At 33.7% G+C, this 15,680-nt stretch overlaps 3 protein-coding genes across 3 annotated transcripts; 1 reads left to right on the forward strand and 2 right to left on the reverse strand.

Annotated features, from left to right (window-relative positions):
- Positions 1–1,861: 1,861 nt before the first annotated feature.
- On the forward strand, positions 1,862–4,803 carry LOC107932565 (beta-1,4-xylosyltransferase IRX14). The gene is made up of 3 exons (XM_016864607.2): positions 1,862–2,966; positions 3,065–3,604; positions 4,125–4,803. Exons 1-3 carry the CDS (start codon positions 2,236–2,238, stop codon positions 4,357–4,359), a joined length of 1,506 nt encoding a protein of 501 aa, XP_016720096.1. The 5' UTR covers positions 1,862–2,235; the 3' UTR covers positions 4,360–4,803.
- Positions 4,804–5,892: 1,089 nt separating this feature from the next.
- Positions 5,893–8,875, reverse strand: LOC107932566 (protein RER1A). Its single transcript, XM_016864608.2, has 4 exons — positions 8,342–8,875; positions 6,950–7,130; positions 6,782–6,847; positions 5,893–6,174 (listed from the first exon to the last, which is right to left on the reverse strand). The coding sequence occupies exons 1-3, from the start codon at positions 8,710–8,712 to the stop codon at positions 6,791–6,793; spliced, it is 609 nt and encodes a 202-aa protein (XP_016720097.2). The 5' UTR covers positions 8,713–8,875; the 3' UTR covers positions 5,893–6,174; positions 6,782–6,790.
- A 1,318-nt stretch (positions 8,876–10,193) lies between these two features.
- On the reverse strand, positions 10,194–12,289 carry LOC107932563 (F-box protein SKIP2). The gene is given in 2 exon segments (XM_016864605.2): positions 10,194–11,671; positions 11,674–12,289. Coding segments are annotated over 2 exon segments (1,635 nt in total). The 5' UTR covers positions 12,152–12,289; the 3' UTR covers positions 10,194–10,514.
- Positions 12,290–15,680: the final 3,391 nt, after the last annotated feature.

Consider the following 15,680-nt stretch of genomic DNA (forward strand, 5'->3'; position numbering starts at 1 on the left):
AAAAAAAATTTTTGGGGCGCCAAAATTAAATTGTCTATTTTTACGATAGGAAAAATACAATTTTACCATTTTAATAGTCTATATATTTATAATTTTTAAAAGATTAAATCAAATTTTCATCATTTTTTGGTGGCGAAAGTGCAATTTTACCATTATTATTTTAAAATTTAATAAATTATAAAGGAGTCTAAATGAAAAATTTCCTATTTTAGGGGGTCCGGGGCCCTATCAACCCCCTGGCTCTGCCACTGATCTACCGTACTGAGTGTCATCGTTGCTTAGAGCTCGCTAGCTGAACTCTTTTTTTTATATAAAAAAAACTTAATAGTCCAATGACTTAAATAAAAACTTTCAAATAGTTCAATGACTTAAATGAAAACTTTCCAATAGTTCAATGACTTAAATGAAAACTTTCAAATAATTCAATGACAATTTTGCAAATTTTTGAAGTTGAATGACCAAAACGTAAACTTATTAATAGTTTAGTGACCTTAGGTGGAATTTACCCAAAAAATTCTAAATCCCTCAAAAGAATAAAAGGTTGGTGGGTTTTTAGTTTTTTTGGAAAGAGAAAATAAAAAATATGAAAAATGCCAAATTTGGTATATGCTTTGATGAAAATCTAAAACATCCTATAATTTGGAAACATAGCTAACTTATTGTAATTAATATTAGGTATAGTTTCTTTAGAGGGTGTTTATGTTTTAGGATATTTATTAACCTTAATTCACTTTCTTATTTATAATTAATTGTAAAAATTAATATTGTTGAAAACAATAACTTACTTAAAAAAAAAAACTTACTTGATAAATCTCTTAATGTGTCAAAATAGCAAAATCCCTAGTATTATAAATTTCTCAAATTCATTTTATATAAAAGTGGTTAATTATATTACACGTCCCTAAATTATAAATTATATTCTAAATTAGTCCTAAACTTTAAAGTAACATAATTTAGTCTTCCAAATATCTATATTATCATATTAATCATGTCTTTTTGTCAGTTTGGGTTCAAATTTTAGCCCTACTACAATATGAATCGTATTTAAATCATGTGGATCAAAATTTTAAAACGTATAGCCCCATCATCATATGAACAATTCGGGTCTAACGTATTAAAAAAAATCATTTAAAATTTTAATGACACTATCTTCATTTTTAACTCATTAAATCCAAGTCATCCATATAATAGTATACACGTGTTTAAAATTTGATCAATATATTTTATAGGTTAAAATATGCTATTAGTCACAGTTCTTTTCAAAATTCAGGTTTAATTGTTAATTTGTTAAACTTAGGTTCATTATAACTTTTTTTTAGTTACATAGTTACCAAGAGTTTTTTATTATTATTTATTTCAACATTTCACAACAACAAATTTAACAAAAAATTAACGATGTTAACAGTCGGACTTGAATTTTAAAAATTAAAAAGTAAAAAGACTAAATTCCTAAAAATAAAAGTATAGTAACTAAATTCTAACATTTCAAAGAGTATAGGACCTATGACATCTTTTAACTTATTTTATATTTGCTCCACCTCAAATCCGAGCCGACATTTAACAATCCACAGATTCTATACGAATGGAATAAATTGATTAATACAATACTAATATTTTGGGAGCTCGAGTCAAACATTTCAAAAATTTATAGATCAACTTAAAATATGGATAACGATTCGAGATGTATGTTGCAATTAACTCTGTTAAATTAAAAATTAAAATTAAAAAGTTAATCATGCTCTCTTTGTTCTTAATGATAGTAATTAATTGGTTGAGCAGTGGAAGTTTAGTAATAAATTCATTTTGTTTGATAAAATTAATCATGTCCAAAATAAATTAGAATTAAGCTTTTGGTATTGCCACCTGGCTTGGGCCCCTATATCATGGGCTAATGTCTTTGTCTCACACTCTCTCTCTCTAACTCCTCCATGTTTTCTCTCTCTTCACTTTCAGTGTATACAATGAAGAACAAATTAAGAGCATAAAAGCAACAAGATCAAATTCAGAGTAAATTTGAAAAATAACCCCAAAAATCAATGCATCCCTTGATTCCAAAGTAATCTTTAAAAAAAATCCTTTCTTTTAATCAACTCATTAAGCCCATCCTTCACCGCCAAATCGAACCTACCACAAAAATTTGAGCAGAAAAAAAAATTGATCTTGATTCTCCTTTCTTCTTCTCTTTTTGCTTTTCTGTTGTTGCTTCGGTCGCCGGAGATTTGGTTGTGGCCAAAAATGAAGCTTTCGGCGCTACAACAGAGTTATCTAGGTCGTCGGAGTAATAGTTTCAGATCATCGGGACCGTTGGATTCTTCTTCCGATGGAGCTTTTAAATCGCCGGCGGCCGTTTTTTGGCTTGTCCTCCATGGTCTGTCTTGCTTAATTAGCTTACTCCTTGGGTTCCGTTTTTCTCGTTTGGTTTTCCTTTTGTTATCCACTTCTTCTACCTATACCTCACCGTTTCATTCCCCTACCGAGCTTGCCAAAACCCTAGATATCCGCTCAGTTATTCCCGCTGATCCCGTCGGGAACGTCCCGTTACCGTTTCCTAACAAGACCGCGACGAACTCCCGGGTGGTTGTCGGGCGGCACGGGATCCGGATCCGACCGTGGCCGCATCCGAATCCGGTTGAGGTTATGAAGGCACACCGGATCATCGAAAGGGTCCAAACGGAGCAGAGGTTACAATTCGGTGTGAAGGATCCCAGGAAAATTATCGTGGTCACTCCGACGTATGTACGGACATTCCAATCACTGCATTTGACTGGTGTGATGCATTCGTTGATGCTGGTCCCTTACGATCTGGTGTGGATCGTCGTTGAAGCCGGCGGCGTAAGCAATGAAACGGCGTCGCTTATCGCCAAATCCGGTCTGAGAATCATCCACGTGGGATTCAGTCAACGGATGCCGAATTCATGGGACGAACGCCATAAATTGGAAACCAAAATGCGGCTTCGTGGTTTAAGGTAACGGTAATTTATATTATTTTATGCAATTTTAGGGACTAGATTGTAAAAAAATTTAGAAATTGATTCGATTTCTTGTACTTATTTTTTGGGGACAGAATTGTAAGAGAGAAGATATTGGATGGAATTGTTATATTTGCTGATGATAGTAATATGCATAGTATGGAACTTTTCGATGAGATCCAAAATGCGAAATGGTTCGGTGCGGTTTCTGTCGGAATACTTGCTAACTCGGCTAATATTGATGAGACGGTGGTTGAGAAGAGAGGGGAAGAGGAGAATCCTCGAATGCCGGTTCAAGGTCCGGCTTGTAACGTGTCTAATATGTTGGCGGGGTGGCATACGTTTAACACATTGCCGTTTGCTGGGAAAAGTGCGGTTTATATCGATGATAGAGCGACCGTGCTGCCTAGGAAGTTGGAGTGGTCGGGATTCGTTTTGAATTCTAGGTTGCTTTGGAAAGATGGAGATAAGCCGGAATGGATGAAAGATATCGATACATTGGATGGGGATATCGAGAGTCCACTGGATTTGGTTAAAGACCCATCGGTGGTGGAGCCTCTTGGAAGCTGTGGACGTCGAGTTTTGCTCTGGTGGCTTCGAGTTGAAGCTCGTGCCGATAGCAAGTTCCCTCCTAGGTGAGTATCTTATCCTATTCTCCTTATAATATCATTGTGTTGCCTAATGGTACTCAACTAGTTTGATATCGAACTGATTGTAGACTAAGAAACTCGAATAACAGATCACTAACGGAATCAATGCGTCTCGACTGTTAGGTGTGTCAAACTTATAATACATCTTTATATAGGGAGTAGCATGGAGAAATGCCGAATTAAGCACCCGTTCTTACAAATGTCATGGTCCAATATTCATCACTTGTTGATTCATTTCTGAAACTAAGTCACCTCGATAGTTTCTTAGAATTAAAATGGTACAATGTGGTATAAATAACCACAAATGTTCGAGAAATCGATTGTGTCGAGTATGATTTTTGCTCATAGACTGGAACCATGTGGTTTATAACTCAAGTAATTAATTATAGCATTACAGTTGTTTTTTTAGCTTTTTTTGTTTTTCGACTTTGATAACTCAGGATCGGCTTCTCTTGCTCGGTCTCCTCCCCGTATTATCTTCTCATTAATTTTACACATCATGCAGATGGATAATTGACCCACCTTTGGAGGTCACCGTCCCATCAAAACGCACTCCATGGCCCGATACTCCCCCTGAACTCCCTTCTCACAAGAAGCCAGTGATAGGAATCCAAGAACCAATCATCAAGCATACTACAAAGACACGAACATCCAGATCAAAACGTCGAAGTAAAAGAAAGCACGATGAAACAAGAACAGACAGACGCACAACAGGTTTCGACAAGACATTACAAAACTAAAAAAATCATTAGCCCAGGAATGTATACACCCTGACCGAGTTAAAACCACCGTGCCAAGACCGAGTTGGGGGGAATGCAGATGGATCTTATCAGGCATTGGGTATGTATCCATGTGCACCCTTTTACCGTAGGCGAGTTTATACATGCATTTCCGTTTACGTTCCTCTCTGAGTTTCAACTATGTATTTTTTATCTTTTACTCTCTTCTTTTTCAATCCATAGTTTCTTGGAGTGATGGATTATATCTGCTTCATCAAGGAATGTATGTTCGTCGAGTCGTTCTCTTTCGTGTCTCGAGAAAAGCTCGATTGCGACATGCTTAGTTTTTACAAATTTATACATATAATCTTTGTAATAGGGAACTATAGAGCTGTGTTTAGTAGTTGGTTTTTGGTAGATACGACACCAAGAATAATAAAAATTCAGTCACATGATTATTGATAATTGCTGGATCTATTGGTAAACTTACAATACTTTTTTTTGAATTTTATTCATTGTAAAGAACAAGATTTAAAAAAAAAAATTACAAAACAAAGAATTTATAAGTTTCCAAATTGTTTATTTATGTCCTGGTTAATCTTAACTCGATTTAAATTTTCGTGCTATTCACTTAAATCAAGTCAAATAAAGTAAAATTTTTGAGTTAATCAACTTGATATATTTTATTTTTTTATTTTTAAATCGAATAAAATAAAATTTGTTCAAGTTAAATTTTAGTAAATTTAAGAAAATAAACAAGTTAATTTAAAATATTATTGATGATATGTCTCAAATTTGTTCTTTTGAATTTTTTTAAAAATTATAATTTTAACAATTTAAAATTTTGAAGTACATTTCGAAGGGTTAATGTTTTTTCACTTTTAAAATTGGCAAAGATTTAAAAGATATCTACACTAATTTATTATTTAAATTGTAAAATTTAACTTAACTTTAATTTAAAAAATTTAATTTTAATTTAATTAGCTTAGAATTAAAAAGAAATAACTTTTTCAAATCCGATCATACTATATATGTTACCAACATTGTCTGATCAATTCTTTCATCTTAGTTATCATCTCCAAGTCATTTGTAAATTAGTTCCTTGACAGTAGAAATTAGAACATCAATTCCCCTCAAATCTGAAAATTCATTTCCAAACTCAAATTCCACATAACCTAATTTAATAAAAAAAAGTAAACAATTCGAACTCATCAAACCAAACCCAAACCGACTCAAACTCGAAACAGTTTGAAATAAATCGAATTCGAAAGAATATGAATCTTAATGATCTAAACAACTCAAAAATAATCTCACCTGAAAAACTCAAGTCTTAAATCCAAATTCAAAATAACTTGAACTCGAAACCCCGAATAAATCCAATTCCCCCATATAGCAACTTGGTGGTTAGCAATCGACAGTTGACACTTGACAGCCAATGAAACTAAAGACAAATTAATTATATGCTGTCGACGAAGGCCATTTTTGTAAGTTGCAAGGCTGGATTTTTTGTCATTCATTCCAAAGTAAACAGCTAATGAAATCATAATAACAGGGTTGACATAAGATCTCACAATCTTCTTTAATCTAAATAACAACGTGAATGTTATGAGTTAATAAATAGGGTATATTTGTTTAAGATTAAAAAGTACCATCCACATCTAAAATTTTTAATATAAACCAACTGCACTACTTGATTGAGTATTATCAGAAGTAAAAAATACATGTTACCGGCAGAAGTTACAGGCGACGGCAAATGTTGCATGTTCCATCAATACAAAGTGTTCTTTGTCTGGTAACTTTGGTTTTCTTATCTAGGCTAAACTTTCCCAGATGCACCTGAAAGTTAAATCCAGTAAAGAAAAGCATTAGAAAATGGACATACATTCAATGTCCGACTTAGAGGCGAAGCTAAAAAATTGCTTTAGGGGAGATAGAAATGAAACATAAATTTTTGGAGGGGTTAATGTGCAAATTTACCATTATATTAACATGTAATTTTTAAAATCTTGACAGGGCTACAAGGGAAATTTACCATTTTTTGGGGTGACTGGTGATTATCTGATCTATAAACATTCTAATTGAATTCTAAAAATATCAGTACTCTAAACTGGTCATTTAATTACTGTACGGACAGCTTTGGTCTAACGTGTTTTAAAAAACAGACAATGTCAACAGAATTTGGGAGGCTTGTTTCTTCTTCTTTTTTAACACGTCGGATTCAAACTGTTAACGCAGTAGGCATACATGTGTTTACGATTTAATCCATGTATTCTAAATATGCTTCACATCAAACCTGAGATACAAATAGACTTGATTTTTATGATACTAATACTTTAAGGACTCAACAGAACATTTTAAAATTTGAAAACCAGTTCAAAATCTGGGTCATAGTTTAAGGATGTCTGGTGCGATTAACCTTATATACACACACACACACACTCACCTGAGGAACTTAATCCCTGGGAAGGTTTGTGTTTTCTGTTGGAGATGCCTTCTTGCTGTCGTATCGCTAACAAAAGAAACAAAGTACAACACAATCGATCACACAATCAAATATGCCAAGGAAAAACAGGGATGCCAAGTCACAAAAGGAAGATAGATTCAGAAATACCTGTTTCCCGAATGAGAAAGGGACGTATTTGTACTTGATCATGTGCAGTATCTGTTTCCTCATAGTCAGGATGAATAACATTATCCAATAGAAAAGGAGTATTGGCCAAAAGACAGGCACATCAAACACACTGAAGAATGTCATCACGAAAGCAATGCAAAAGGCCTTTGTGATCGAGTACCTTCACACAGAAAAAAGGCCAACACATGATAGATAAAAATCTTAGCATCAAGCATAAAAATTTCCGAAAGGTAAAGAAGTAAGTTTCATGGCACCCTGTATATGCTTTGCATATGCACCTTAAGTTACGAAATAACTATAGACGAAGAAAAATAGTCAGAAAAAAAGTACATGCCAGAAATAAAAGCTACTTGCTGCTCATGATATTCGTTTCACATTGAATTCGAAAACCTCAAAGCTAAAAATCAATTTGGACTAATAAACTGGATTTTGCCAATAGTTTTTATAACCTGGTAAGGTTTCCCTAAAGAGAACACTTTAGGGCATAAGTTTCTACATATCGATACCATCCAATAGGCCAACAATTATTGGGTATAAATGGTAAAACACATTGCATTCCTATGGAGAGAACTCAGATTCAAGCCCTGGAGATGACATTATTAGGAGGGGCAACCATGAATCCTAAAATGATTAGTCTTCATGGACTGTAAAACAGACCCGGAAAGAAGATACCATCCAACAAATAAGTGAGAATATGTGATAAAGCCTATATTAGAATAACTAGCTTCAATTATTATCCAAACAAACAACAATGAAACAAGCTCCAATTAACAAGTACCTCGGAAATAGAAAGAAAAGAGAAATTTCTAATCATTCTCATGGACTTCAAATGTATAAGCATTGAGCAGTAAGAGTTATGTTACACAGACTCTTAATTTCCCTCAAAGTTACCATGTCCGACACTTGTATTATGACATATTCGAACATAAGTACAAAGGTATAATACTCTGAACATATGGAAAAGCTTAGAAAAACCAAATATATTTATGTCAGTTAGTACTTAATTAACTTTGGGTAACAAAATTCAGGAGCGTGGAAAAAAGAAACCCTACTAATTGGAAACGGTTGATTTAGAATCCATAATTTTTCTTTCATTTTATAAAAAAAAAGTTCACGATTTCTTCATTTATCAGCAATGATCAAAAACTTCAACATTAAATCCTTCTCTCATAATGCCCTGGGAATTAGAATTATCAAGCAATAAAAGCTTATTTGTTCGATTGAATTAAACTTTCTTAAAATTTTAGCGGGTCCAAATCAGTAATAAATTAAATTATCCTAATACTCAAATGAAACCTAATTTAACTATAACAATATTCAGATCATTTGACTAAATCAAAGCAGTTAAAACAAACAGTGAAGAGGGGGAACCAGAATTTGAATTCGGGGAGTCGACGAACGAAAGGGCGAAACTCATCGGATCCACTGACGGGAAGCGAGGGACCATCCTCCATCTCGGGGTCCACTTGAGGGGAAAGGAACCCCATCAGCAAATTCAGCAAGTAGATGCCGAGGCCGTAGGTGACGATGTAAAACCCCTGCACGAAGTACACGCGTACGGCGTAGATCAACACCACCGCAAGACATCCGATCCAACGGTTGAGAACGTGCGGAACCGTTTTGTCCAGGAGGTGCTGGTATCGCCGCGATACCTCGAAAGTCCACCGCGATATGACCGCCGCGGGAGACGACGGGGATAGATCGTCGCCACCAAGGGCACCGCCGGTTGGTCCGGTCTCCATCGGGGGACCCTTACGTCTCTGTGTGTTTTTTTCTTTTTCTATAACGAACTATTACGAAGCTTCTTCGACAGCCCTCAGATTTTCGGCTATGCTTTAACACATAGAATTTTCCTTCTGGTTCGATCATTGTCCTATACCGGTTCATTTAAACCGGGCCTATTTTAAATTTAATAATGGTTAAATGTAAATATAAACAAATTCTTAAAATAAGTGGTTTATAATTACTTTGAATTGCTTTTAGTTTAATTTGAAATTAAAAATTTAATGATAAGATAAAAAAAATCTAAATTTAAAATTTAACTAAAATATAATAATAAAATAATATCTATTCAAATATAAATGATAAATTTAATTCATTATCTTCCAATTTCTGCACTTTAAACTAAGAATTAATACATAATTAAAAATATTTAAACCTTGAACTAAGATTTAATTAATAATTTGTTATTTTAATTTTACACTTTTTTTCTAATGTACCAATTTGGTACATGTATAATATTTTGGTCCAATCCGATACTTGACAAATAAATTATATATGTTGGCTTTAATTCAATTTTAGAGTTGATTGAATAAAAATTCGTAATTAACAAAAAATTAACATGGCACCTTTGACACCAAGATATATAATTCGAAAAATTATCACAAATATTACATCAGAAAAAATTGTCAAACTCGGATAACGAGTGATATATTAAAAAGTTAATCAAAAGATATATTTGATACAATATTAATAATTATAATTTTAAGCTGTAATTTAAGAATATTTTGTGCAAATGTTTTTTTTATTTTTTGTACAAATTTAACTTGCATTGTGATTTTTCTTTTCTGAAAGTAATTCAAGTGTTTTATTTTTTGGGCCTATCCTTTGATTCAAGATTGAATTGGTAAATATGACCACAAATTCTAAAACTGATTCTGCTAACAATGAAGTCTAAGCTTCTTAAAGTGAAGACGACAATGATGATGTATTCTCCGAAAGCAATGGGAGAGATAATTCAAGGGATCGGAAAAGTAGTCAGGATACGGTCCCCCGCCTGCAGACGAGCAAATAGGGTGACAGCAAAGCATGGAACTTAGCAACTATCTGTCAAAGAAGTCAAGAGCCTTCATTGGACACAATGCTATCGAAGACGTTTTAGCAGTATTAACGGCGTTGGCAAACCTTCCTCTGGACTTGAGATCCTCGGAACAAGCTCGACGCAGGCAAGTGACATCATGTCAATCACCGCTGATGCCTTGGTTTTGGAGATGAAAGATTATATGAAACCTGGGTTTGAACTAGATATTGATTTCTGCATTCACAGCAAATACAGCTTGAATCAATGCTATTGTTGTTTTTTTTCGAGAAAGTGAAGTATCAAATTCGATTACCAGTATCAGAAGCCGAGTTAAGTAATCCGCCAAGGTTCGGTTTAATGCAACTCGAACTCAACTAGGAAAAGGAAGGAAAAAAAAACTGTTAAAAAGAGTGCTTAAACCCAGAATTCAAAGATCCAAGCAGATTTTATATATATATATATGCCACATGAAACCAAGAACATTAAAGGGATTCAACGATCCGAATTACACCCAACAACGATAACTTGCTGTACCATACGAACACCTATACGCAATCATCAACACAACATATAATTCAAAACATTCTCATTGCCTTTCCATCAAGGTTTACAAGTTTCCAAGAAAAAAGAAAATCTAAAGCAATAAGTAAGCATTAAAGAAATGACTCGAGAAAATAAACTTTCAAAGGCTGCAATGAGATCAAAGCAAAGAGTAATTTCCCAAACATCTACAATTAGATCATTTCACAAGTTGATATTTAAACTATCATCACAATTAGACCACCTTCTCAATGTGCATGCTACTAAATTCCTACCAGCAAAATGCCCCAACTTTGACCTCAACAAAGCTAACCTACCATTGCTGCTCGTGGAAGCACCAACAGCGGTTACTTGGCCAACCTCCTCACCGGTTTCATGAACTCCAATGTCACTGACACTAGCCTCGAACCCACAATCTGTGTCACAAGCATCCATATTGATCAACATCGATCCCCTTTGTTCACGCAACCATTCGCCGGCATCACTACTCACTCCTCTACATTTCCTCACCTTAATTTTTACCAAATTGGGACAACCGGAACCGAGTGCTTCGATGGCTATATCTGAAATCGGACATCCCTTGATACAAAGTTTCTTCAAGGCCATACATTTTGTAGCAATGCATGCAATCTCTGTATCACCAATAGTTCCACTCCCACAAAGAGCTAACCTCTCGAGCTTTGAACAATTACATGCAATGGCCGATAAGCTCACATGGGTAGCATTAACACCAATCAAAACAAGTTCTTGTAAATTAGAACAATGCTTGGCTACAGCAATCAAACCCTCATCACCAATCCTATTAGTTCTCCATCCATCAATATGAAGCTTCCTCAGTAGCTTACAATTCTCAGCTACACAAACAAGTCCATAATTCGAACACTCGGGGGTTTTCACAATATGCAAATTCTCAATTTTGGTGCATTTTGAAATGGCTGATAAGCCTATATCACTTACTTGGAGCCTCTCAAGGTGAATTTCCATTAAAGGACTCCTACTGCTATCACTACTGCCGTAATTGATATCGCAGTTTAAATTCTCTTTATAGTTTCGATTTCGGTTTCCAATTAATTGAAGAACACTATCCCAATCACCTAAACAATGAATAATTTTCACAGTTTTAAGGTTTTTTGATCCAAGCACAAGCGGTGCAAAAGACTGACCGTTAACGAGCTCTTTCAAGCAAATCATTTTCAACGAAGAAGCCGCGGCTCCAGGTCCGATCGGCTCAGCTCCGTCGTGGATTCCTCTAAGCCTTTTTACCGATAACTCTTCTAAATTCGCGCAATGATCAAGGACGGCGTTTAAAGCTTTAGCGCCGAACATGCAAGAGCCACAAGAGAGTTTTCGTAATTTTTTGAATTCTTAGCAAATGTCGACATTCCTTCGTCGGTGATTTCGCGGCAACCGCGGAGCTTCAACCGTGTGAGGTTACGGCAACGGATCGAGATCGTAAGCAAAGCGTCATCCGTCAAGCTGATCGATTTACGACTACACCGTAAAGCGAGCTTGGTAACGGAATCGAAACGGGTAAACAAAGAAAGCAAAGAAGAAACGATTTCAGATTGAGCGTTGAGAGATAAACGGTGGCGGCTCCAACCGTCAACGCGAAACCACCGCTTGCAGACGAGTGAACACCGGTTCCGATCACCGGGTCCAAGGAACTGGAAAACGAAAGCCAAACACTCATCGGGTAACTCAGCGGTATAATCCACGATCTCCACCGCGATTTCGTCGCGAAATCCGTCGCCAGAAATGAAAGCAGAAGAAGAGGATAAGAAGGTGAAGGGATCACAGAGGGAGTTTTCTCTGCCCAAAACGACGGGAGGAGATTGGCCCATTTTCGGCGGGTGGATAATAAGCGCCACCGAAAGGAAAGTAATTGAGAATAGCCTCTCCTTTTTATGGGTTTTTCTTTTTTTTTTGGTTGTCTGTAATGTTTCAATTAGTTTGGGGGGCAAAGGTTCCTGGTGGGCAGTGAAATTATAAGGGCGAAAAAAAAGAGGTTGAAATTTAGGTACGTTTAATTTTGGACCCGTCAAATGGGGGACGAATGCGTGTCCTCGTCGCAATCGCCACGAGTCGACTCATCCAGTCATCGCCGATTTTTTATTTTATTTTTCGTTTAAAATATGTTACAAATCCCTACACTCTTTGTAAAGTTGAAATTTAGTCTTTATCCTTTTATTTCTAAAAATTTAGTCCTTCTATTTTAAAATTCAAGTACAACTATTAACCTTATAAAATTATTTTGTTAAATTCAAGCAGGGTGAATGCAAATGGGACAGGTAGGGGTCCCCCCAGATAGAAAACTGTATTTCAGCTCCTTTAAAAATTATTAAATTATAAATTTATATATATGGTAAAATTGCACTTTAACTTCTAAAATGAAAAAAAAACTTTGTTTAGTTCTTTTAAAAAAAACTATGAAATCATAAATTTAACATGTTAAAATTATAATTTTCCCTCTCAAAAAAATATAATTTAATTTTGGTCTCTCCTAAAAATTTTTTCTGGATTCACCCTTGAATTCAGGTTCATTACAATGTTATTTTTTTTATTTTCCACATTAAATTACCCAATCATTTATTTATTATTTATTTTTGCCAAAATTCTTTGAGTAAACTATACTTGTAGTCACTCAATTATTTATAAGTTTCTTTTTTGGTCACCCTGTGAAAAATTATTACAAAATGGTCACCTAATTATTTTGTAACTTTTCATAATTGAGTGGCCAAAAAGAAATTTATTAATAATTAGATGACGGTTAATGCAATTTACCCTTTTTAAAAGGGTCAAAATTTTCCTTCATTTTCCTTCTTTTTTTATGGTGCATGCTTTTGCGTGTGATGGGATATTGGCAATGGTGAGGCCCCACTATGATTAGAAGGTGAAAGCAACATTTAGTATCTCAAAACTTTTTTCTCTAAATTAATCCTTGAATTTGGTAAAAATTTTAAATTTGGTCCTTTATTTTGGATTTTGTTAATATATGATAATGTATCACTATGGTATTCTATCGCATCATCACTGTGGTATTCAAACACGATTTAAATCTCAAATTTTGTTATAGGTGTATGACATTAACAATCACTTCTCTATACTTGGGGTTGTAATAAATAATGTTAATTGTATTAATATTGTATCAAGCATGCTCTTTAGTTTGGTATAAATTTAAGGGTAAACTAAACCCAATGCCACTAAACTATTAATAAATTTACGTTTTGGTCACTCAACTTCAAAGAGTTACAAACAGTCTCTAAAGTTTTTAAAAATTTTCATTTAATTCATTGGTTGTTAAATCGTTGCCGAATGGTCTTCTTTGTCCGCATTGTCTGCACCAATTGAAAGTTCACATTCCTCTTTTATTCCACAATTCAATTTTTTTCATGAAATAATTTTGAACATCACAAACTTGGAAACCAAAATTCAAACAACTTTCTTCTCTAATTTCTGGCACTAACCATTAGATCGATTTGGATTTAAGGTATATTCTTCTACTTGTCGATGGGTACTGATCATAATACCAATCGTTGAATCGTCGCTTGGAGCTCACTAGCCAAACTTCGTTAAAAAAAAAACTTAACAACCTAGTGACTTAAATAAAAACTTTTAAATAGTTTAGTAACTTTTAGAAGTTGAGTGATCAAAACGTAAACTTACTAATAGGTTCGTGACCTTGGGTGTAGTTTACCCTAAATTTTAATACTAATTAAAAAAGCGTAGATAAATTTTTAAACACATTTGTACCTATCATATAGACAACTTGAATTCAGCATATTTATAATAATAATATTTTTTTTGTTTGTTTTTAACACGTTAGATCCAATGTACCTTTCATTTGTTGATCAAATTCTAAACACATACATACATTTTGCATTAACAAATTCAATATGACGTGTTAGGGGAAAAAGGAAATTATCCTAAATTTTAATATCAATATTTTGTAATTTTTAACATGTCAAATTCAAACTATTCGTACATTAAATTTACGTGTGTTTAAATTTTGATTTACATGTAGAGCCAACATTAAATGCCCAAGTTGATAGAAAGATATGATTAGCACAACATGAATACTTTGACCATCAAAATGAAACGGTTTAAAATTTAGAGATTAATTTAGGTTCTGAGTTATAGTTTGAGGATCTATGTGCAATTAATCCAAATAAACAAATAAATCACCTTAATTATTAATATTAAAATCATTATAAATTTAATATTAATAATATATATATTTAAAAATAAATATTAAAAAAAGGCTGCTATGTGTCTTCTTTTTAGACAATATAATTATTCATAATTATTTTTTGGGGGGAAAAATATGAATATTCATCGCCTCCAGTAAACCACGCCCGTTTACGATTATCTTGAGCGTGCAGCTAGCTTTGTTTTGCATGCGCTAATTATTGAACTGTCCCTGAGGACTACATATAGTTTTAAACAAGCTTCCAAAAGGCTGTTAAAAACATTGGGTACCTACTTTCAACGTTTTTAAAATTGGATCGATGATCGAATCAGTTAAATTATTATCTTTGTTCGATTAATTTATCCAGTTCAATTGAATAAATTATTAAAATAAAAAATATTTTTAAATAAAAAAGAATCTATTCAATCAGTCAACTAATCCAACCTCTTATTTCGAACCAGTACATTGGTTGATTTTCGATACCACCAGTCCAGCCCCATTCCAAAAACAGTGCCTACTTTTTCTACAACTTTTCCCTCTACCCTTTCTCTCTAGACTATCTTTTTGGAAGGGTCAAAAATGAAAAATTTCCATTTGAACAAAGCTAAAAATGATTAAAATTGAACTCTTAATTTTAAGAGACACTAAAAAAAGGAGAAATTATACCATTTGACCAATGAGGTTAGCGCATGCCAATGACCAATTTTAATGGGTTAAACTGTAATGTTCTCAGTGATCTATTAACGGTCATCGACTACCATTTTTTTCGTCCAGAATGGAAAAACAAAACAACAACAAAAATACAACATTTTCTGATTCTTTTTCAAATTCGATAAATGTTGATTAATCGTATATTTCATTATAATTTATGATTCAGAATATCATTTCATATTCATATTCAAAGTTACAATCGCATTGATTCATTAAAAAGAATCGATTCAATACATTTCTTATGTACCCATAGATGCTATATTGCATTTGAATCATATTTCGGATCAATCTATCTTGATATGAGAACATGAGTTCAAATGCATTATCCTTCTATTTATGGGTTTAGAGGAGACTTTGAGTAATTTTAGATATTGTGTCAAAATATATATATGATCAAAATCAATAATGAAAATTTTCAAAAAAAAATCTATTTTTCAAAAATATAAGATATAGAAATTTTAATTTAATTTGAT

Source organism: Gossypium hirsutum, chromosome D03 (genome assembly GCF_007990345.1).
Source record: "Gossypium hirsutum isolate 1008001.06 chromosome D03, Gossypium_hirsutum_v2.1, whole genome shotgun sequence".
NCBI classification, from domain to species: domain Eukaryota; kingdom Viridiplantae; phylum Streptophyta; class Magnoliopsida; order Malvales; family Malvaceae; genus Gossypium; species Gossypium hirsutum.

Coding starts and splice junctions, on each gene's coding strand:
- LOC107932565 (XM_016864607.2), top strand. CDS start 2,236: ATGAAGCTTTCGGCGCTACAACAGAGTTATCTAGGTCGTCGGAGTAAT. Junction 2,967..3,064: donor ATGCGGCTTCGTGGTTTAAG/GTAACGGTAATT, acceptor TTTTGGGGACAG/AATTGTAAGAGAGAAGATAT. Junction 3,605..4,124: donor GATAGCAAGTTCCCTCCTAG/GTGAGTATCTTA, acceptor CACATCATGCAG/ATGGATAATTGACCCACCTT.
- LOC107932566 (XM_016864608.2), bottom strand. CDS start 8,712: ATGGAGACCGGACCAACCGGCGGTGCCCTTGGTGGCGACGATCTATCC. Junction 7,131..8,341: donor CTCCCCGAATTCAAATTCTG/GTTCCCCCTCTT, acceptor TTCTGTGTGAAG/GTACTCGATCACAAAGGCCT. Junction 6,848..6,949: donor CTTTCTCATTCGGGAAACAG/GTATTTCTGAAT, acceptor TTCTTTTGTTAG/CGATACGACAGCAAGAAGGC.